Source organism: Scomber japonicus, chromosome 16 (assembly GCF_027409825.1).
Source record: "Scomber japonicus isolate fScoJap1 chromosome 16, fScoJap1.pri, whole genome shotgun sequence".
Lineage (NCBI taxonomy): Eukaryota > Metazoa > Chordata > Actinopteri > Scombriformes > Scombridae > Scomber > Scomber japonicus.
Window position 1 is genome coordinate 24,167,767 of NC_070593.1, and position 23,776 is coordinate 24,191,542.

A 23,776-nucleotide genomic window follows, 5' to 3' on the forward strand; every position below is an offset into this window, starting at 1 on the left:
GGCAATTGAGGCTTGCTAAAAGTGGTTTCAATCAGCATTACTGCAAGGCACTGATGATCAGAATCAGATACAGCATGCAGTGATAACTATTGTCCTTGCTTGCAAGGTCCCCCCCCCCTCCCCACACACACACACACACACACACACACACACAAGAGTGACATATTGCTGGAGCTGTCCTTGGGCACCTCGATGAGAGAATCTTTTCATTCTGGTCACTGTATAACTTGACCTTCTGCATTGTGGCAGCTGGTCTGACTTGGAAGGAAAGGCCTTGGGTATTGTGGTGTGACTGTCACATAATGTAGCACACAAGTCACATTAATTGTAAAACATTATTTGTTTAAGCTCTTCAGGGTTCCAATCCCAGTGAAATTCAGCGTATTTAAAACCTCAACAATATTGACATCTAGTGGTTTCAAGTTAATTAATCTGCTGTTAAATACAGTCATAACTGACAGCTCTCCTGTCCAATGAAAGCATTATTTTTGCGGATTTTTATTTACAATAATACAACATTGTAAGACAATAATACAACATTGTAATACAATAATACAACATTGTAAGACAATAGCGCATAAAAACTTACAAACCTATTATAGTAATGCCAACACCTTTCTCCTAAGTTGTATTGATTTTATTTCATTTTAAACCACTTCTGGATATTTCAAAGGCCCTGAAAAGCAATTTTCTTCTTCTGCTTCTTTCTGAGAGTGATGAGGTCCTACATAAGCACAGATTTTTTATTTTCTTTTTTCCAGTTGGACCATTTTGAGTTATTTCACATAAGAGATAGAACATTTTTGACCCTGTGTTTCTGGTTTCAAGTGGACGGGCTCAGTTGGTAAAAAGGTTTTGTCGTATGTTTCCTTGGACTACTAGTGCGACTTAACAGACTGAAAAAGCAGTATTCTCCTACTCCATCTGTATGAAAGCTTCAAGTCTGTTTAACCACATCCGACAGTGATGTCATCCTTGCAGCAAGGTGAACAGCTTCACTCGCGCAGGTTAACGAAAACATTTTGAGGTGACATTGAATTACTCTTCAAGCCTGCTGAAGACATGAAGGCTTCAAATCTATTAGTAATTTCTATAAACTATTCAATATTCATCACTAATTAATTAACAATCAAAGTTTTATGGGTTAGATATAATTTATTAGTGTAAAAAACCTCAATTAAATCTAAATGACTGTCTTATCAGGACTATGTGAGTGTGGTTGAATCAGATTTGACTCAATGTGTAATAAAACTAGTGAACATTTAAGGGATTTTAAGGTTTCATACATGTACATTTTTATTTTTCTATGCTATAATGGTGATGAATGGAATGTCTAGTTTTGGTTGTTTTGGTCGCTCATGTTATGTATTCTGTGTGGCGTGTAATACATTTGGAATAAAAAAAAAATACATAAAGGAGAAGAATGTTTGATATCATCAAACTGAAGAAGAAACCTATTTTGCATTTTTGCCCCTTCAACACACAAACAAAACCACTCTGAAAAGCAACATGATGTCAGAGGGTGTCAGAATGTCCAATCTATGTCATTTTTGTGTCACTGAGATGGTCCAACTTAAAATGTCAAGCGCCATTGCTGAAGATTTCACTTTAACATGAGCAAACCTGCCACTCCTGTGTGTGTGTGTGTGTGTGTGTGTGTGTGTGTGTGACTGTGTGCGTTTCCTATTGCAGGAAATGATTTGTTGCAACATTTCAGCAGCTGATGAAATAAAAGCACATGAATCTGGGCACTGGACAGACAGCTGAAACTGTGGACTGTGAATGTGCACGTGCTGGGATTTCACACTCCACATGTGAAACGCTCAATTAAACACCAAAAAAAAAAAGGAAAAAAAAGGAAGAAATCATTCACCTCTGTGCTGATGTGCTCTGATATAAATAATAAGCTGATGTTTAGCTTCTGGAAAATAACGTCAAACCTTTTGTATTTATGACTCTTGATGTGACTCCTGACTGTATTACTTGAACACTAGAATGAAATATGCAGGGTACTCTTGTCAAAATGTCTCTGAGCACTAGATTAGATAAAGTTCCCTTCTTATGTCGTGCATAATTCTCTGTGGACGGGGGCTGGAGGTGAGCTTGCTGCGGCCACCGCGGCTTGTCAAGACGCTCAAGAGTCTATTTATTATTCCTGGTCTACGAGAGGGACTGACGGTACCCATTGGCAGTTGAAGCACATCTAAGCGCTGCCCTCTGCCCCCTTCATCTCCTGTGGTTTGCTCTGCTGAAATGGGACAAAGCTCGCAGGGGCTTATAGATATTCACAGGGGAACTCCGGCAGAGACACATCCAGGGGTTTTCTGACAGATGTGCAGTGGTATTGTGGTGCCGCGTTTGCCTCAGGAGACTGCTGGGATCGCCTTATTACATACATTTACACAGGAAAGGGAAGCGTGAAGATAATAATATTTGAGCCCAGCAGGTGAGTTAAAACTAGTCCATGCTTCCTTTCCATGCATGGACAGAGGGTGGAGATATTAAATATTATAGCCCGCTCTGGATTATGCTTTCTTTTCCAAACAGATTTTCCATCAGTATTATTGGGCATTCATTACATTTTCTGTGCTTGATTCATTATCCTCCAACTTTATTCTCTATTCTTGTGCTTTGTTCACTTAAAGCTTTATTCAACCATTTTTTCACTGATTCATTATTAAATGAACAACACTGAAGTACATATTCTATATATTGTATTGTCACTTGATTTGATGTCATGTTTAGTAATATTATCAAGTGGGTTTGATTTTCCATCCTTTGTACATTTAAATGATTTTTTTTATTCAAGGATTCACAGAATTTCATTGTCACTCCAGACATGTAGAGAAAGAGAATGAAATACAGTACAGATAAAAATACAATAAAGAACATCTACATAATAGGCATAATGATTCAGTGAATATATAAGTAAAGTAAAAAGATAAAGAGATAAAGGGAGCAGTTCAGCGTGCTATCAAACAATCTCACACACCAGGAGGCATGACATGAATATATAAAAATACACATATATACATGTGTGTGTGTGTGTAATGTTCTATGTGTGGCTATTTTATGTTTTTTTAATGTGAATTTCTTTTGTTTTTCTTTTGTTACTTTAAGCTGCATTTGTTTGTATGAAAAGAGCTATACAAAAAAGTTATTTTTAATTATTATATTTTCACTATTATTACTTTCAGTCAGAGTTTCAGTCAACTTTCCCATTATATCAGCATGCAGTGTATCAGTGCAGGTGTTTGACCTACCTCGCAGCTGTTTTCATCTTGTTATAGACGGGTGTTGGGTGTAACTCATCCAGGTGCTACCACAGTGGGCGGACTGCTACTTTTCCTTGCTATTTTCCCTCTTTCATTTCTCTCATTTTCTGCATTACATCATCATCATGTCAAGGAGAGGCCTCGGGGTCACACTGCTCACACAGTACTACTAAAAGTTTACGTCTGCGTTTTCGACAGCTGCTGTCAGCGTGCAGCTCCTACAATGAGACTAAATATGACAAAATGCAGCCTGCCTGTTTTTTTTTGTTTTGTTTTTTAAACCATGCTTTAAAAAGTTGTACTGTTAAAAAGGGATGAAATACAGTAGCTGTGCAGTGAATTATGCATGACATTCATTATTCATACACACATAAATGCATTATTCAATGTGCAAAAAAAGAAAAAAAGAAGAGAAAAATCTGGTGTTCATTCACACAATAGCTTTAGTGGAACACTGACATTTAATGAATGGTTAACCACCAATACTGCTGGCTTGGGGAAACAAGTCATAGCCAGTCATTTGGAAAGGGACATGCTTTTCTCTTCCCTCGGCTCAGCGTTCGACCGCAGCTCAACCGCGAGCTCTGTTAATGAGCTAACACCCTCTTCTCACCATTATCTACATTCTTACCAAGTGGTGTCAATAACATGAGAGGTAGAAGTCTCTCTCTTGGGGGCTTTAATGAATAAATTGGACAGCTCTCCCTCATCTCAGAGGCTCTCGGGACAAATCCAAGGACAAAGACAATGTGTGGCTTCTGGCCAGGAAATCTCATAACAGATGAGTCCCACGGTGATTTGCTCTGAGATGAACCCAGTGTCATCCTCTTTAAAACTCACGGATGCGACGCAAGTGGAATGTAGTTGAACTTGGCTGTGTTTAGATTGTTAGGAGTGAGGAGTTCATCTTTAACTGGGGAAAGTGTCTCCTCATAGCTGTGGACCAGCACCAGGACTCCACCGTTTCCATCATGTCTGACTCACTCGGCAGTTAGAGTGCACAGAAAGTGAGTTTTGACCATGGCCTGATCTACCATACGAGCAGGGCCCTTGAGCAGAAAGGGGCACTTGATGATGGGAGAAAGAAAATGTGTTTGTTTGTTTGTCTTGTTGGGTTCTGATTCTCTTGATGTTGATAATTATGGTTGGAAATCTTGTATGTCTAAAAATAAATATAGAGTTTCCACCCAACAGCAGCGTTATCCAATCAGAATAAAATAAAAGTTGTTGGGGGACATGAGCTTCAGTGCCAAAGGGCCCCTGGGGTTACTAATGCAGCCTTCGGTTTGACCTACACTGTAATTACTGCCACTGATTATTTGCTACTGAAAATGATTGCTTTTGCAGCTGCCATTCACTTATGTCAAAGTCTGCCCTATGCTGCAGCTCACCGGCTATAAAGTGCTACACTTTACTGCTAGGATGATATGAAACCAATGCATGGATGCACACTGCCATACTCTGTTTTACAAGTGCACTCCTAACCTGAGACGGTTGGGATGCAGCTCAGGTTCCTTTCCAGATCAAACAAAGAACACCGGGTGAAGTTGTGTGATGGATAGTCGTGCTATACTTCATAAAAACGACTGAAGACAAGAGAGGCACTTTCCAGGACATTCAGTGCGCTCCACCTAACTGTGTCGCCCTAAATCACAAAGAGGTGCCGCAGCACAAGAACGTCCTCGTCCCCTCCGCATTCACATATCATAAATTCATTTCCATTTTCCAAATTGAATCCTGATATTGTATATGATCACTGGCAGGTACGTACACAAGGAGGAAATAATGATGACGACTCGGGAGAAGAAGAAGAAGAACATGCATTATCAGCAAAAGACAAAGCCAAGGAGAAGACGATGAGAGGATGATTTGTAGGCGTAGGTCACCTTCAAACACTTGAACTGTGTCTCAAATACTTCTGTACTTACACTTAATATTTTGAGTGCGTAAATGCGTTCACACTGAGAAGTATGGAATAGAATAAATGCAGTGCACTAGGAGTACCCAGATGGTGCACTCAAAACGGTCAAAAGGTTGAGTGCGGAACCATGGACACTTCTCACCCTCAATGGTCGCCATATTGGCTAGGTAGTGGAAGGTGAGGGACTACTTTTCAAACTGGAAATGGCGACAGAGTACGTTGTAACTATGGTGAATATTGCTGCTTTACACAAATGTAAGTTATACATGTGTTTTGCACTACGCACAACTATACTGTTGTCACACATAAGCCATCAGTAGGTTTCTTGGTGTAAGATTAGATTTATGGGAACTACTTTCTACTATTGTCTGTAGTGTTTACGTTAGTTTAGATTGAGCGGAGTGATACGCAACACAGTGAAGTCATGTATCAAGTTTTTGTTGTAGGTGTTATGGCAGTGACACTTATTGTTTCTTACCCATGAGCTCATCATATCTGTTAACTGCGAAACAGCCATGTTTGATTTGAGACACTACCCTGTTGAAATTTGCACACTACACAAGTAAGTACATATTATTGATTTCCCTTCACTTTGTTCATGTTTTCTAATTACTTTTTTTTAAAGCAAATTTGTAATGTTGCTTTTATGTCAAAGCAATCAAACCTCTGTCACAGTGGGAGTTATCAGAAACCAATCTTTCTTCACAGCAGACCTTTGGGAACAGTAATGATAGTGCGCTTCCAGGTGAAATATTCCATTTAAGCCAGCATCTGCGCATAATTAACGTTATTGATCACTCCTGTGATGAGTCATAGCAGGAAAAAACTAAACAAAACCCACAACAGATTCACGCTTTGCAATCCCAGAAATCTCAGAAAAGCAAGAAATGACTTTTGTACTGTAGTGACGCACACTTCAGGTAATGATTGTGTTGACCTGTCTATTACTGACCTTTTTGCACAGAGGATATTTTGACTTTGTCCACCCAGTAAAAGCACAGCTGGAACTAATCACTAATGGCACACACAAAAAGCAATAATAATGCAGCTATTAAAGTGATTAATTCCACCTGCGCTGCTCCTGCTGAAACATACCAAAATATTATTTAGAAGTAGAGTTGAGGTCATTTATAACAAAGCAAACATTTCAAACCACCTACCAGCTCTCCTACTTACTTACAGCTATGAAACACACAGCCATAGTGAAGATTTAAATCTCTAAACGAGTCTACTGACAGTGTGATCCAAGACACACTCAAATTAAGCTTTTAGAGGGTTGGGTGAAATGAAGATATATACTGTGAGATCATCTTAAATTTGTCATCCTTTTTACTGTTATGTCTTTCCTTTTTAATACGTCTGGTTATATTAGGCCTTTTTGTGTAGTGTTGCAAATCAATGAGCGGGACTTCTTTATGGTAACATGGTGTTTTTATGATCTTTGCATCAATTAAATTAAGTACTTTTATTTATCATCAGGTATTAGGCAAAATCTTACATTCCTGTCTAATTTATTTTAGTTGATGTTTCAGATGATTTATAAAAACATACCTAGCATGAACTGTAGACTTGCATAACTTCCCTGGTGTGAATCATAATGTAAACACTGCTTTTCAAATAGTCTGTCAAAGCAAAAAAAAAAGAAAAAGAAAAAGAGACTACATAGAGTACCAGCTCTTAAGTGTGTGGCTTTAACACTTTTCCCTCCTCCCACCCCACCAGACACAGTAAACCATTTCCAAAACCCATTTATTCACCTATTCGAGCAAAAGTTCACATCTTCTTTTCCTCAGTCCCCCCCCCCCCATCCTGTGAGTGTGGGTTAAAGGTGGTAGATGTCAGGTCATGCCCAGAAACTAAATGCACAAAAAAATTAAAAAGGATAAAAGTTCAAATGTGGGAAATAATAATAATAAAACAAAACAGAAAAAAACTCATCCAGGAGACTCTTTATAGGAGTTAGTTTAATCCCAAGAATTTCTGGGAGAGGAGGAAGGGAAAAAGGAATAGATGTAGAGGGAAGAGCCCGTACAAACACTTCACTGTACATACAGATTTACATTGTGTGTGTGTAGAGGGGGGCATGATGTATGGTTTTGTATTCTGTACAACCAACAGCTGGTGGAGAGAAGGGGATGGGGGGGGGGGGTGGCTGCATCCCAACTCTAACCCTGCACCAACCTTCATGAACAAACACAGAAATCACGTTCCAGATGGCCTTACATGGTCGGTTAGAATCAACCAATTGGTGACAAGAGTGCTGTCTCATCTACTGTTAAGCAGGACATACAATATACTGTTATATATTTGTAATGTGCTATTTAATATTATACAATGACATCGCTTTGGAATGCAGACGGCAGTGTAGGCCGACTGGAACGTCACCTGGTCATTTATTCAGTCAATTTGGACTCAGACGGGTCAGGTGGTGGAGCTGGGGTTGCATGATGAACGGACAGAAGAGAAGAAGAAGAACTTGCATTTCATTTCATTTCATTTCATTTCGCCCTCCTTCCCGTTACGTTGCATCTGTTCGTCAGATGGCGGGAGGAAGACGGTGGAGGCGTGACATCTGTGTCGTGGCGAGGCGGGGGAGAGGAGAGGAGAGGAGAGTGGGGGGGGCGCCCAACGACACGTGTCCCTTAATTTTTTGTAAAACCGCACTTTGTTCTCGTAATAAAATCATAAAGCGTGAAAATAAAATGAAAGTATATATAACTCTTTCAGGTCCTTTTTTTTGAGTTTGATTGATGTTTTCTCCTCCTTCGTTCTCATTCTTCTTCGCTCTCATTTTCGTGATCCATGTCTTCCTCCCCGTTCGCTTTGGAATCCGTTCTGCTGTCGGGATCCTCCTCCTCATCCTCCTTGTCTTCTTCCATCGTCTCCTCCTCTTCCCAATTCTGAGGATTAAAGAAAAAAAGAACATCTTAGTGCTGAGTTTGTCTTTTCTTAGAAAAATGGACTATAATTCTGCCAGCTCTACAGCATCAGTGCTGCTGATGTCTTTTGACACTTGGAGGTCGTTTTCCTCTCTGGCCGGTTTCATCACTACTTACATCAGAGTCCTCGTCGGGAAGACCTTCATCACCAGAGGCCTCGTCTTCATCAGACGATTCTGTAAAAAGGGCGAGAGCGGGGGGAAACACAACACCGTCAGACGATTTCATCACATCCAGACACAGGTGAGGAGAAAAAGTCAAGAGAAAGACATGTGTGCTTCCTCTTTGCTTATAAATGTGATGCAGAGGGTGGCGTGTATTTGCATTTCAATACCATAGTGGCACAGCTTAGTTATGACAACAATACAGTGTGTGGTGCAGGAGGAGGAGGAATGTCAATATGATTTGCTGAGACTATCTGCTCCATTAGGTCAGCCAGGCACCATCTGCTGTAAACAGTGACCAGCGGACCTTTATACAGAAAAGACTAAATATTATGGCACTGTCTGTCATAACTGTAAAAACACTTGCATATTATATATCATAGAGCTTATAGAATGGGCACACGCACTTTAAAAACACAAGACAATGTTTTTTTTATTATGCTAACAGCCTTGGAGGAGTGGACATTTGTCATTTCTTGACTACAGTTATAAATGACATGATTCAGGCTAATTGTCATTTAAAGCTCATTTCACTAACAATACATGCTGGTTAACATGTTTGCACATCTGCTGAGAAGAATGAAGCGCCAGAAATACAAAGCGGAGCCTGTTACTGTTATTGTTACATATTCCCATCATTCCAGCAGTCCCTCTGAATCACAAATTATGTTGCTCCATGTTGAAAAAAACTGCTTTTATAAAAGCAGCAGTATTACAACGTGTACTGAGTCAAACCAGCACCATTATCTGCAGCACCTCTGGGTGACTGCTGTGCGTTCACAGATCTAATGGTGTATTCACATTTATTTCTGAAGTGCTAATTATTCCGGCTGATGCTACAGAATGGTTAATTAATCTGTAAGTGATTAATGTACCCATACAGGCACTAGTACAATCAGAGAAGTGAAAGACTAATTAACCATATCCATTCAAACTGTGCAGACAGTCCACACAACCTGACTAAACTATGATTCACCAACTCACAACAAAACTTAGAGGAAACTTCCTGTTAGAATCCCATGCTGGCTTCCCGATTGACTCATCCACAAACCTCACTATTCATTGCCTCCTTTTATCAACTTTTTTTTTTGCTTTTTGTTAACCAACCTTCACATCTGGAATGCTGACAGGGTTATTGGAACTCAAAAAGCACGGCTTTATTATTTCATGAAAGCCTATTTTTCTGTGTGGTTCAATAAAGCGTTTTATACTGTACGGTAATGAGAAATGAGAGTGAACAGAGTGGGGCCTTGTTCCGCTCAAAGGGGAGGATCTGAACACTGCTGGTCAGGTTGCCAGGCAACAGGAGTCATGTTTGCGTGCGGTGCATTGCCAAGAGTGGGCACGAGCATGATGGGGCAAACGTTTGCCTTTAGAAATCTTCACGGAGCGTCCCCAAATGATTTAATGGGCATTGACGGGATAATGAATGTAAGTCTAAATAAAAGAGAGGAAACAATAGTGTAGTCGGGCGGAGATTTCAGCAGAGCATCGGTGGGACCTGTTGCACTGCTGCAGCTTTGAGGAGTCACTCCAGTCGCTCACACATCTGAAGTGCTCTGCTGATAAGTTGGAGGCTGAAACAAGATTATATTTTTATTCCTGACAGCTGCCGCTCGCACTTCACCGCTTTCAATCATCACTGGGACTGAAAGTCTGGCCAAGGTGATGATGCTACACATGAGATTTCAAGGGCTTTACCAATTGTGGTGCCACCTATGAAGAATGTTTTCAGTGAGGTTTTTGAGGGTGAGAGGAGCTGGGAAATGGAAGATTAGGACTGAACACAACAGGGAAGCAATCGGAAGAGCAAATACTTACCCTCTTCATACACCAACTTAGCTGCATGGTCAACATCTGTAATTGTGTTGCTGCTGTCACTTGTCGCCACCTAGTGGTAAAAGAGGAAGATGCGTGTTAGAGGTTCAAACTGCACGACAGCAGCATCCTTTTTTCAGACAGGTTTTTCAGACAGGTGAGTTTGGCCAATAATTTAAAACATCTTCCAATTGAACCTTACAGCTCAATCTGATACATTGAAGGTCAGTCTTGTATTAAAAGCAGAATAACCACAGCTTGTGTGTCTACATCTGTTCCGTCAGCCCAGTCCTCAAGACTCAGTTTCTTTATTCAACCCTATTGTTGTGCACCTGATGTAATTAAGGGCTATATGTTTTCATGACATTGTGGGTTCAATTGAAATAAGCTGTGTGCAAAATCTCTGATATAAATTCAACACCAGAGCACATTACAGACAAATGAATAAAGATCACGTAAAGCTGCTTTCTGAACGGATTCATCCAACTGTGACCTCACTGCTGCTAAATAAATGCCAATTACAAGACTGGCAGAGTAATGCGTAACATTCATGCAGCAGGCTGAACTCATTCTGAAATAACACAAACAATTGAGATCTGTGTCTGAATTTACAACATGTATGATTCCAACACAGCCTATAGGAAACTAAGAGTGTCTGTTCACAAGAGATTGCCTGCTGTCCTCTCATGTTTATAGAACAAGTGTATGAGGACTGGGTGGGAAAGCAGATGTTACTTGAGGTTAAAAATTAATATTTAAAATAAAGCATGTTTATGTCAAAACATACTATAAACATGTATTTATCATTTATTCATTAGACAGTTTCTCCACACATAAGCTGCATAACATACAGCAGCTTGTCTCCTGGATCTTCAGGTCTTATACAAACACTGAACTGCTGAATCATTTTTGCAGTGGCAGACATGCACAACACCGCTCACTGCCCTTTTCTTTTATATTTATTTATTTTTATATATAAAAAATGTATACTATAAAGTGCAGATACCACATAAGGGTTATTTATCATCCTGTATCAGGATCTTGACAACATTGTGTTTGATGATACATTTTTCACGCAGTCTTCCACAGTTCGTGATTTACATGCCCAAAAACACAATCAACCTCTACGGTCACCGCTGATGTTCTGGGTGGGGTTGGGTACCCTACTCATTTGAACTATACTGGTACCAGTACCCAAAGCTACCTTTTCTGGTACTAGTCCACATGTAAATATATGGATATCCATATTTTATGTAGGATTAGCATGCTAGGCTAACAGTATCAGCTGTATGACCTATAACCATGCTATGATGCTCACAAACACTGTCAATACACCTATCACCTGCCAAGTATGGTGCTGCTGAACTGGACACACTGCAGCTACACCATCATTTTATACAGTCTATGGGCTAACTTACAGACAGCACAGCTATGCTAACAATGCTAGCCATGCTAACTAGCTGCTAGCCGTCATGCAGGCTGGTAAAATGGATCGGTTGTGTCTCCTTGTATCTGCAGATGGGTACTCCCGTCAGTGCTGGAGACTCTGCGTTAGATGCTTCCGTTGCTAAATGTTTTTTTAAACTGCTACATTCACTCACAGTCCTGCAAAGTACTGAAATTTGTCACTGATTGATCTAACATGAATAGGTGTCAATACTACCAGCATAATTCAGTCAGTGCCCATCAAAGTTCAGAGTTCAGTATGCAACCGTAGCTATGCTTCCCAAAACATTTCACAGTCACATCTTGAAGCGAGTTTGTAGCATGTTTCAGCACATTTTAATACCATTATCAGCAAACACATCTAAGCAATCCATACCAGTCAACACCCACCTATAACAGTTGTTTAAAACACTTATGGCATAGAATCTGTGTGTATTTCTGTCCATGCTTACCTGTGTCATTAGGAGATACAGTTTTCCATGCAGCTTTGTTAGCTTGTGGAACATCTTCACTCTGCTCTCAATCATGTGATAGAGCACTCCCAGCTGGGTAACCAGGTCTGGCAGCTGTTGGATACACAGATGGATCAGTTGATGGTAGCAAACAGAAAAGACACAAACAAAGCACCACTCTATGAGCAGACCTCTGCACAGACCTTATACTACAGCTTTCACCGGGGCTCCACATTAACTTTTTGAGACGCTTGTCCTTTGAACAAGTAAATTTACCTTTCGCTTGTCCAGGCACAAAAGTCACCTGTCCAGATAAAAATGTCACAGTACAGAAGCTAAAGCTCTAACTTGTGTTTCACTGAGACTTTAATGCTGTTATTCAACACCTGACACATTTCCACATTAAGAGAAACAAGTGAGAGTCCTGGTTTTAGTTATAAAATCTAAGTGAACCGTGTAACCTTTTTCTGCTGAACAGTGGTAGAGTAGGTTGTTAGAATTCCTATAGCCTATGCATGAAAATATGTAAATGTAATCATTATTGACTGGTTAAAATGTATATCTTTAGTACTGATTGTGAAATGGAAAGGGAACAAGCTGCCTCGTTGCATGACAAGTTTTCTTGATAAAACGTGTGCTCCACTCACAGTTACAAAGACTGGAGGAATAAATGCAGTGTTGGGGGGCTGAGTATAACAGATTCAGCAGCCAGATTTTTATCCATTCTGTGTTTGAGAATAGCTGATACACCAATCACTTCATAGGTTAGGCAAGGGATGTCCAAACTATTCCATAAAGGTCCATGTGGCTGAAGGTTTTCATTCCAAACAGGCTTGACTCATTTAATCAACTGAGTGTGCTCTGTGCTTGATTGGTTGGAACAAAAACCTGCAGGCACATGGCCCTTTATGGACTAGTTTGGACATGCCTGGGTAAGGCTAACCTACTGTTAACTTTGGAGCAGGTACCAAGCAGGATTTGGGAACTTGTTTGGAACTTGGGTCTTGAGGAGTTGTAGCATTTATTGACAAATAGTCTAAACTGAACACACACTGCTGATGCTTAACCTCATGCTCTCTGCTCCAGTCAATAGCCTCACCCTCACACACCCACACACTGCCTCCACACTGAGCTGTTTCTCTCTGAGTTGGACTATCATTGTAACACACAAAAAAAACATTTATTTCACATCAATATTCTGAATGTATTCTTTGAACTAAATAAGCGAGTACTGAGTGGAACATCACCATTTAGACACACACTATTGTTTTTTTTGGTTTGGCTTTAACTTCTACTTGCCCTACAAAAAAAATCCATTTGTCCCGGATAAGTCCAGCGCTGTTTCATATAATATATACATGAGGCTAGACTGGTGTATATATTAGCACACTCTACATGTAATACTGTCGTGGGTGGAATACAATGGTTATATAGAAGGTCACCAACACGTTCAAGTTTTAAGATCAATATCAACAGCAAATGTGTATGTTTGTGTGTGACCACAGAGGAAATGTAAATACTGAGGGCAACGGTCATCTCCCCCAGGTTTCTTGTATTAGCTGCAGGAATAAATGAGCGTTCAGCTGCTGTTTGTTGAGATTTTTTGTGGTAGTCACACAAACAGACGGAAGGTCTGAGACATAATGTCTGCCATGTGTGGTGGAGGTAATGACTGCAAATTAAAGTCAGAACTAAATATGAACGCTGGAGGACGTGTGTGGGGGAAATCACAATATGACCTGTTTGGGCTGTGGAGAGCAGAAGGCAGCACAGTACATGCTAAACCTCACTCCAGCCAGGAGAATGGAAGATGCTTTCCATTTCATTCATTTATTAATTGAATGCAGTTGATAAAGTTGATTTGGTAAAGCTGTTTTATATGATTATATCGGACGGACGCTATTACAGAATTAATTCTAATGCATGTCACCTCATACACAGTCACATGGTTTAGTAATTACTGTGTAGAGGTGTGTGTGTGGTTATACTGTGGCGCACTGGTGTTATCAGGCCAATTAATGAAGATAAACAGAGTGAGCAGCTGTGTGTAATGGTGCTGAGCTCTGGCGAGGCACTTCTCAGATGTTGAGGATTTATTGACATATCAGTATAAGGTCCTGATCTGATTTGCAGGAGCACCCTGAATGCGTCAAGTTGAAAAAAACTTCAACTCAGAGCAGAAAGACTGGTTACATGATGAGTTTTAGTGATAAAACTAAAACTCGTGGTGATGGTGATGACATCAAGTGGAGACAATCAGACTGACCAGGGACAAATTCAAACCAGAGCTTTATGACTTTACCAACTGCAGTTACCATGATCTCAACAGATCACAGCAGGCCTGGAGTGACTACTTCACAGCATAAATAACAAAAGGGTAAGGACAGGTGCTTCAGAGGTTGCCTAGCAACAATTAAAAAAAAGCAGCAAGATGCTCTTTTTTAAATTGTGGGTTTCATCAAAAAAGGCAGCACTTGAGTTGTGCAACCTGTAAAAGGCACTTTGTCTGATGGGGGCCTGAAGCAGCTAGAGTCATATGAGCAGTACAGGCAGGATGTATTGTTTGTTAAGTAGACTCACCGAAGCCAAATATGATGTGTGGTGCATGAGCACAGCTTTGAGCCACCGTACCATTAGAACTGCCCTGTAGGAAGGAACACCAGTATGAGAAATGGTTGTTTTCATCATGTGAAAAGCAGCTGTATTAGTGACAGCGTGATGTGTACGACCACTACGAACTTAAGCCAATTAAAAGCTTAAAAGTTGATCTTTGGAGCGGTCACTTACGTAAAAGGGTGCCCTTGGAGCCTCCTTGTGATCTACAGAGAGAGATAAGAGGTTGATTAAAAACTGCAACAAATCTTTGAAACAGACTTAACACAACTTAACTGACAAATCCTGATGCATTGTTTTTTATCATGTGTTCCTAGAGCATGAAAGGCAACACTCCAGTTTTTTCCCCACTATTTGGAAGATCTTGGCTCCAAACAGTAAAAATGGCGCCAACCATAAGCTGGCTCCAAACCCAATAGGTGCCATCACACCCTGCTATGTCCACCTTTATATACAGTCTATGGTTGACACTTACCTCTTCCACCAATGGTAAAACAGCAGGGAGGGGTAACCGAGCAACCGTTTTCTTTATCACCATGTCTCTGCGAGTCTGGAAAACTTTCTGTAAGACAGAAAGGAAAACATGTAGCTGAAAACATCTGATACATTTAAAAAGACCAAGTTAACAACAAGATGAGCTGTGGATCAATTTAAATCCAGCTTCTCCAATATGAATATTTTCTGCTTTCTTTAGTCTTCTATGACAGTAAATTGAATCATTGAGGGGTTGTAAACTGTTGGTTGGTACAAAATGACATTCGAAGACATCTTGGGTTTTAGAAACAATGATTGACATTTGCCACCATTTTGTGGACTGAACAACTAATTGAGAAATTTCGTCATTATATCCACATTATTGATGACCATGTATCAAAAAGCACCAATAATAATGCCAACAATATTGTCACCATATTGATATTTAGGTATTTGGTCAAAAATATTGTGATAGTTGATTTGGTCTACTTTAAACCAAAGTGACTTACATTCAGTATGTTGGCATCATTGCTCTCCAGCCCCTGCACCAGCAGCACCGCAAAGTTGTCAGTCTGTAAAGAGGGCGTCCCTTTAGGAGCTCCCTTCTCAGAGGAGACTGTAGACAGATCGATTTCACCTAGTCGCTCTGCTATAGACATCTGCAGGGGAACACAATAACATCAGTTTAACAGGAATTGGATAAATTCAGCATGTGAGCATACTGTATAGTGATGCACTGATCCCTGGCCTTAGGGTATTGGCTGATATGAGTACTGATACCAGTGTTTAATAAGCTGCATGCCTCATTGTGTGGAAAATACTGGGATCATTCTTTTATGTGTAAGACAAAGTCAGGCTTTATTTAAACACTGCTTTCCTAACCTTTCGAAAGGAAATGTAACAAATAAATGCATGGATACAAATTTACTGATTTGCTATCTTTTAGAATAATGGTATCTGATACCAGAGGAACCTTCTGTAACCCATACTCAATCCAGCCATTACATTTCATATCAGACTGATATCAGATCCAATATCAGTATCAATGCATCTCTAATACTATGTCAACCAATCTTGCTTGCATTAAATACCATTACCATTACATCAGGCAAAAGAAAAGTCAAAATTCAACACAGTTCTCATATTTAAATGAGTCTGCTATGTAAATGTCACTTGGAAAAGCTTTAAAATTGCCTCCAGAACAAACTGTTCAATCAACAGAACAATAAAAAAAACTGTCAGATGAAAGTTGTCAATATAAACTGACAGACCATTAGAAAATAACTAAGAAATCAACTACTGAAACAGTATTGAACTCATGTAGACATCCTTTTATTTTCCTAGTCAAGGTTTACTCTTTGAATAGAAACAGTACATCTCTCAACACACAATCAACATCCACTGGTTGACTATGATCGGTGAGGAGAGGCATACAGATGAAGTGAGCAACACTCTACATACCTCTTTAGATTCTGTATCTTTTTTTCTTTTCTCTGATGCCTGTGCAGTTCCCTTCACTGGGGCTTGATGTCCGGGAAGTCCCGGGGCCAACACTTTGGTTTTGGCATTGACAATAGGGGTTTTCACCTGGAACGGAACATAAAATTCATCATTTTCAACTCGTGTCATTTAGCATGCACGTGAAGTGGCCCATCAAATCATACTGTGAGTGTCATGGTGAATGAAATTAAGTCATGCAACATCCATCATCCTCTGGGCTCAATGTGAAGTGTTGATAGTCACCTTGGAAACAGCGGTTTCCATGGAAAGGGACAGGCTGGTCTGAACATCGCGGGTCAAACAGATGTGTCTCTCTGCTGTGTTGAGCTCCTGTACACATGGGAGAGAGCGGGGGCGGGGCAGGTCAACAAGGAGTCTGAACAACACTGTGTTTTAAAGGCCAGTAATGAAACTACATTATGTTCTTATTTAACCAATCACCCAAATTTAATTATCATGGAAAGTACACAACAAACTCTTATACTATATTGTTGTACAGTTATTGGACCCTATCTGTGTACTCACCACTTTCTCCATCACAGGTTGGAGGTGGTTGCCGTAAGCCAGCAGCACGGTCCGTGTGTCAGCTGTGAGGGCGGCTGCCAGCAGGGGGATTGGCACCGGGGAATCTTTCGTGTCTGACATCTGCACTGTACACGAGGGGGAGAGGGGCTTCTTACAGGGCCTGTGGGGGGGGGGGCAGATGTTTAGACCAGACATGAGCACAACAAGTATAAAAAGGAACAAACTGATTTTACCCAACAACAGGATCTGACGCATGCAAAATGTAGAATCACTGCAGGGAGCAGATGTGAGTATTCCTTCATTAGCTGGAAGTGTAATACGCCCTAACAGCCATTAGGGGGCGAATATACTAAGAGTGAATTAATTACTCAGGTGATATGCATTGTAAACTACACCTGTTTTACAGTTTATTTATTATTGGATACACATTTTGCTAAATACAGGGTTATGTATAAATATATAAATAAATAAATATCCATGCAATGAGGAGGTACAAGAGCTGAACAATGAATCCAAATGTTATAGAAACCACTGCAATTTTCAGTGCTAAATGCAATATTTGTTACAGGTGAACTGTGTCAAAAGACCATTTTAATATAAATATAGGTGTGCTGAGATGTTCTACAGACTTATGAAGACAGCTTCGCAAAAATCACACCATAATCATTTTGATGTTTTTCGATGACAATTACAACAAATCATATCGAAATTGCAATATCAGTCAAAATAATCACAATTATGGTGCTTTTCCACTATACAGTTCCAGCACCACTCGGCTAACCCCGGTGCCAGGAACAACCTTTTCCATTACAAAAAGGTACCTACTCAACGTGGGCGGGGTCGTCATAGCACGGCTCTGTGATACTGCAGCGTTTTATAGGCGACACAAACAATGGAGGACATGGTGTACTTGCTGCTGTATGTGGCTTTCTGTCACACACAAAGCAAGAAAACAGAGCCATATGGCTGTAACACTGTTGCCGGTATTTTAAAATGCCAGGTTTGATTCGTGTGTGGGACAGCTCGGCTCACTTGGAACCTCAGCAGAGCAGGTACTAAAAAAGTACCAGGTACCTGGTACTATCCCTAGTGGAATCGCAAAAAAAAAAACGATTCGAGTCGTGCTGGAACTGTGTAGTGGAAAAGTGCCATTAGACATTTTTCTTAGCAGGTACCATTCTTTTAGTCGTAATGGAATCTCAGTTTATGTATAAAAGATGAAATGTAATTGGCTCAGTGTGGACAAACTCTAAGTCAAACCTTATTTTCTGTGTGGTTTTTCCCGTGTGAAGTACTTTGGATCAACTATGATGTGTTTAAAGTGCTATATAAATTAAGTTGAAGTTAAAGAGTGACAACATCAACTTTCTTGAACAACAGGAAGCATACGCATCGTGCTCGAGGGTTGTTTTTTCCTCACATTTCACGCTGTCATACTGCTGAGTAATTTACAGTTTAAGGCCTTACCCATTTAAAAAGTGCTCAAAGAGATGCAGCTGCCCATCTTTACACACCACTGCCATCCTCACCGCCTGTGCCAGAGAAAAAAAGGCATACACACACAGAAATTTGCATATGGTAAATAGGTAATATAAAAACAGGAAGTATGTCTGCACCACAGGGAGAAATATTTTAGCAGAGCTTTAACCATATGTTAAAATCCTACATTCTCTCCAAAAAACACATCCACAGTGAGGAACACTCTTAGTCATTTCCACACAATGAAGTCACTCATACTGGGTTTAACAGTGTGTTTGCCGGTGCTGGCACAGTTTTATTAACACTTCTGTCCATGTCAGCACAGACTGCAGTTGATTCATAAGGTGTAACTGACATTTCAGCATGAGTACAGACAACGTTAATCTCTCTGACCTCTTCCTTGCTGTTGGATGTGACGAGGTCGATGTGCTGAGGCTCGTCCGTCAGAGTGAAGGACACCACTGAGTTCTTGTCCTTTCCGTCTTCTCGAACTTGCCTGTATTGACGGAGACGACTGTCAGTTATCACGAGCCGGACAACAGTGGGACTCGCGTTTTACAATGACATTTCCTGACACGCCACTGGCTCATCTCGCCACCGTCTTTCTACTCACCATACACTGAGCAGTCGATCGTGAGCGGCGCCCGACAGGAAGTAAAGGCCGTTGCTGTCGGGGGGTCGCGTGGTGGCGAAGCGCAGGGTCGTCACGGCTGTGGAGTGGCCTGTGAATTTCTACAGAAAGAAAAAGAGAGGGAGAGAGAGAAAAACAACAAAGAGCGAGACAGTTGGGTCAATTCTGCTCTAAAGAAAAGGAAAGGTCTTCCTTGCATGCCTCAGCTCCAGCTTACTGTAACTATGATACCACAACTGCATTTAACAGTAAAGCGGCTTTCTCCATTGTCTATAAAAGTGAATATGGAAACAGCTAGACTCACCCTGTAGACCTCCTTAGTCTCCAAGTCCCACATCTTGATGACCTGTCCGGCTGAGAGCAGCAGCTTGCCGTCGGGGCTCACGCACAGAGCGGTCACAGCTGCACGGTCCGCCTTCCACTTACTGTGTCAGAAACACAGAGACATGCAATCATAGTCAGTGCATGTATTCATCTATTTCTCCATTACTTTGAGATGCGAGCAGACCTTCCTGTGTCGCTTTTGACACCGCAGCATTTTCCCGCTGTTGTATCCGAGCGAGGAGCTGTGATTTTCTTCGACGGCCTCTGACACGTGAAAGCAGCAGTTAAGTGGATGTAGAGCACAAATGGGCTTTAGTGACCGTCGAGTGAGGATTCATGGCGACGTTATCTCTCGTTATTGTGTTGCTTCTGAAGCAGTCGGCAGAGAAACTGTGCTCGGGATGAAATACGGCGATACTAAATGCGTGATGGGATAACCTTCAATGATAAAGCTTGCTGGTGTATTTCAGTGCTTTGAGCCAAGTATTAGCTCCTGACTTCTTTGGTAAAGCCAGCGACTTAGAGGCATTAACTAACACCCACATTCTGACTTTTTAAACTATCAGTGTCTCTTTCATTTTAGGGAACAGCGGAGGCATAAGACACCAATTTTGGAAGGTACTAACATGCTGTGTAAAGGTTACAACAAATCAATGTTTAAAGAGATGTAATCTTACAACATTGCAATCTTTTTTGGAGCTTGCTACCAGTTTTTGAGTTTGAGAATTGAAGGTTTAATAGGAGAAAGTTTAGAGGAGCAGTGTAAGTTGGTCGCTGATATCCTTACTTATTCATAACCATGAATAAAGTAAGATACCCTTTGTTTCTTAAGCAAACCAGATATCCCCGTGTGCCCGAATATGTAAACTTGATAAATAACTTATGGCACTGTGTTCTGCTGAACAGACTTAATGTAAATGTCTCCTGGTCTGTATAAATACCAGCCAGTCTGGAATTTTACTGGAAAGGTTTTTCAACTGCTGCTTCTTTCAGAGGGATGATATTTTTCTCTGTCACTGCACCTCAATTCAACTCCGTGTGACTAAACTTTTACAAGAACCCAATTTCTACTCAAAATGATCTTAATTTAAATTTACTTATGATTATTGTCTTGTTTAATCTCAGCTTTGGCTCTAATTGAAAGCCTGGTACACTGGTTAAGAGTTTTTAATAATCAGTGCGGGTTCAGTGCTGACACACAAAACAGCCAGATGTTCTAATCAAACATGTCTTCGGGTTAAAAACGCTGCTTTGCTTCTATTGCAGCAGCATTTTGTGGATGGATGATTACAAAGTGCTGGAGTTGTCTAAAAGCCGCCTACTGGCTTTTGTAGTTTTCCACATTTAGGATGAGCACAGGCCCCCCCAAAATCCAGACTAACATTACTCTTCCACATAATATACAAAGATACAGTATCGGTGGTTGATGAAGTTCACTGAAGTCTCCACTGCCGTCAAAAGAAATTACTCTTTATAATTTAGAAAAGGTCATGTATTTACAGAATTAGCTGTAATTAGTTTAAATCGTCTAGTAATCAATTTGATTGCGAGACAAGATACTTAAGATGTGTCTGATTCAGCTCATTAGATGACAACAGTAGATTTTTACAAGTGGGAAATGTTGAGGCAAAGTTCTCAGTCAGTCACTGTTGTCAACCTGACAGTCTACTGAGAACTGAAGTTGGTTTACAGCAAGATAGAACAATGTAGAAGCTTCTCATCTATAGCGGACTGCTGCTTTTACCTGTTATAAAGAAAACATCACTGTCATATCAGCTGCAGCTAATTGATGCTAATTCATGCCAAAATTGTCAAAAACTTGCACTGATGTGTGACTAACAGTTTCTGCAAGCTGGTGTCTCCACTTCTGTCTGTCTTTCTAATTAAGAAGACAAATCACTCTGTAACACCAATATATGACCAAGTGGATTATTTATTTTGTACTGTAAAATTACAGTAGTCAACTGTAAGAGACATAAGATGATGCTTGATCCTGGAAATAACATCTCAACAGAGTGAGACATATGAAACTGATCATCTTCACACTTTTACTAGTTAACAGAGAGATAAACTGAAAACACGGACTTAGTTTTCATTCACATATGATCTGGCTGTATTCGGTTATGTAACATGTTTCTTTTTAATAAGACATACATTCAAATTATACCAATGGAACTGAAATGTGTTGCGGTTCAAATGAGGGGGCCTATTAATAAAAAAAACCCAAACAAAACAAAACATATTGTATCTCCAATAATAAAGTAGACACTGACCTCCGCGTCTTCCCTGTCTGCAGGTCCCACTCTACAATGTTTGTGTCATCTGAGCCACTGTATAATAAACTGTCTTCAGGGTGCCACTGGACACAATTCACTCCTCCACTATGGCCTCCATCCTGACAGAGACACAAAAGCACAGAGTTAACAGTGGTCAACAAGGGACACCATTATCAGTCGCTTATAGGGTGCACACACTCATTGTCAGATGCAAATTCACCTCTAAGTTACATATTCTACAAATTCTTCTCTCTCTTTTTTTTTTTTTTTTACATTTCACAGTTAAGTTACACTCTTAGCATAACCCTAACCCTCACATCATAACACATCTATAGGATACGGTCCAACAAATCAATGTTATAAATCTCTAACTCACCAGAGTACAGTGCAGTGCTCCCTTGGCTGTACTGTAGATGAGCACAGTGCCCGCTGCTGTGCCCATTGCCAACAGGTCTGCCTTCTCCTCCACCTGCACTGCCTCCGATTTCCTCTTCTTCCTCTGAGGTCCCTCCTGAAACACACATTTATTACTTTTAACACAGGTATAACACAGATATGACATGGCTGACACAAATGGAAGCTACACATTTACTTTTATCACAATGTTCATTAAACCACTAAGAAGTTTAGTATTTTAGACCAGTACAATAACAGCTAATAAAATCTATGCTGTCTTTGAATAACTTCTACTAAATTATGTTTTTAATAAATTGGATTGCCAAAAACTACACATAATTAAATTATAAAATATCATGAACACACTAAATCACCCTGTATTAAAGTTAGTTCAACTCTTGTCTTAATTAAAAGGCACATTTTCTACTTTTACACTGATGAATTGTGTTACTGTGGCTTCTTTCGTCTCTCTACTGAATCTAAACTTTTTTTTGAGGTTTTTCTCAACGTGTCATGGTGGCACACGCTCCTGAAGCCTTGGTGAACTTACATAATGACTTTATTTCTAATGTCGACTTTCTAAAAAAAGAAAACACTATCACATTATCGTGCCACTTTAATTCCGGTAACTGTTTTTACAAGTTATTTTGATGTTGAAGCACTAAATGAAGACACTGTCCGTATTTTCTGCAGACTACCATGTGGGACTAACATGTGCGTCCTGCGCAGCTGTTGAAAGCTAACTAGCGGCTAACGCTGCTTAACAAGTCAGGGTCGGATATATGAAAGTGTCCTTTTGAACACACCGCACAGCTCTGCCAGCCTTCTGTACACTGTCTATTGTCTATACTGACATGTTTATTCTTCCAGCGTGTGAACTTTTGTGAAAAGTCCACCCCAGACAGCTTGTTAAGGCCTCACTAGCCCACCTAGCTAACAGCAGCCTCACGTACCTTCACTGTTCGGCATGGTCCCCACGATATGCAGCTACAAGTGGCACTCAAATGGGCTGAAGGCACATATTCCTGGTGAAGTGTTTTACTGTCTGTGTTCCAAATGCGAAGTCTGCCATCCTGGGCACACAAAGCTAAGTACTGTCGTGATTTGGGTGAAAAAACGCAGGGGAGCTGCAGCGAAGTGCTGCCACTATCGGCCGCCATTTCTACAGCGCTGCGTGCGTCTGCGTGTCGGGGTTTACACACAAACCACGTGCAGTGCTCTGCGGACATGCGCGGCGCAGGGTCAGGAGAACCGTCCTTCTCATTGGCTACTGAGAGAGCAGCGGTATTATGCTGCCTTCAAGTGTCAGAGATGCAGCGGGAACATTTGCTCTGGGGTTTCGCTCACATAGGCCTACAAAACTCTGGAGTAAATTGTCACAAAAAATTATGGTTTAGACTGAATATGGCAGAAATCTCTGTCCTAATTAATTTGCTTACTATTTAACCACATTTCATATTCACAAATTAATATTCTTAAACAGAAAAACAAACTTTTCAGAAGCTGACTGTCAATATCAAACAATACATTTCTTCAATATTTG

At 40.5% G+C, this 23,776-nt stretch overlaps 1 protein-coding gene across 1 annotated transcript; it reads right to left on the bottom strand.

Annotated features, from left to right (window-relative positions):
- Positions 1 to 7,032: 7,032 nt before the first annotated feature.
- wdr43 (WD repeat domain 43) lies at positions 7,033 to 23,407 on the bottom strand. Its single transcript, XM_053335408.1, has 18 exons — positions 23,187 to 23,407; positions 22,214 to 22,348; positions 21,835 to 21,956; positions 19,542 to 19,662; positions 19,220 to 19,338; positions 19,000 to 19,102; positions 18,595 to 18,659; positions 17,128 to 17,287; positions 16,846 to 16,932; positions 16,564 to 16,689; positions 15,612 to 15,761; positions 15,104 to 15,190; positions 14,803 to 14,834; positions 14,596 to 14,659; positions 12,016 to 12,129; positions 10,121 to 10,190; positions 8,253 to 8,311; positions 7,033 to 8,096 (listed from the first exon to the last, which is right to left on the bottom strand). Exons 1-18 carry the CDS (start codon positions 23,391 to 23,393, stop codon positions 7,968 to 7,970), a joined length of 1,950 nt encoding a protein of 649 aa, XP_053191383.1. The 5' UTR covers positions 23,394 to 23,407; the 3' UTR covers positions 7,033 to 7,967.
- Positions 23,408 to 23,776: the final 369 nt, after the last annotated feature.

Excerpts from the sequence above, each read along its gene's own strand:
- wdr43 (XM_053335408.1), bottom strand. The coding sequence starts at position 23,393 with ATGGCGGCCGATAGTGGCAGCACTTCGCTGCAGCTCCCCTGCGTTTTT. Across the intron at positions 15,762-16,563 it reads AAGATACAGAATCTAAAGAG|ATGTCTATAGCAGAGCGACT; the intron begins GTATGTAGAGTG and ends GTTCCCCTGCAG. Across the intron at positions 14,835-15,103 it reads TTTTACCATTGGTGGAAGAG|ATCACAAGGAGGCTCCAAGG; the intron begins GTAAGTGTCAAC and ends CTCTCTCTGTAG.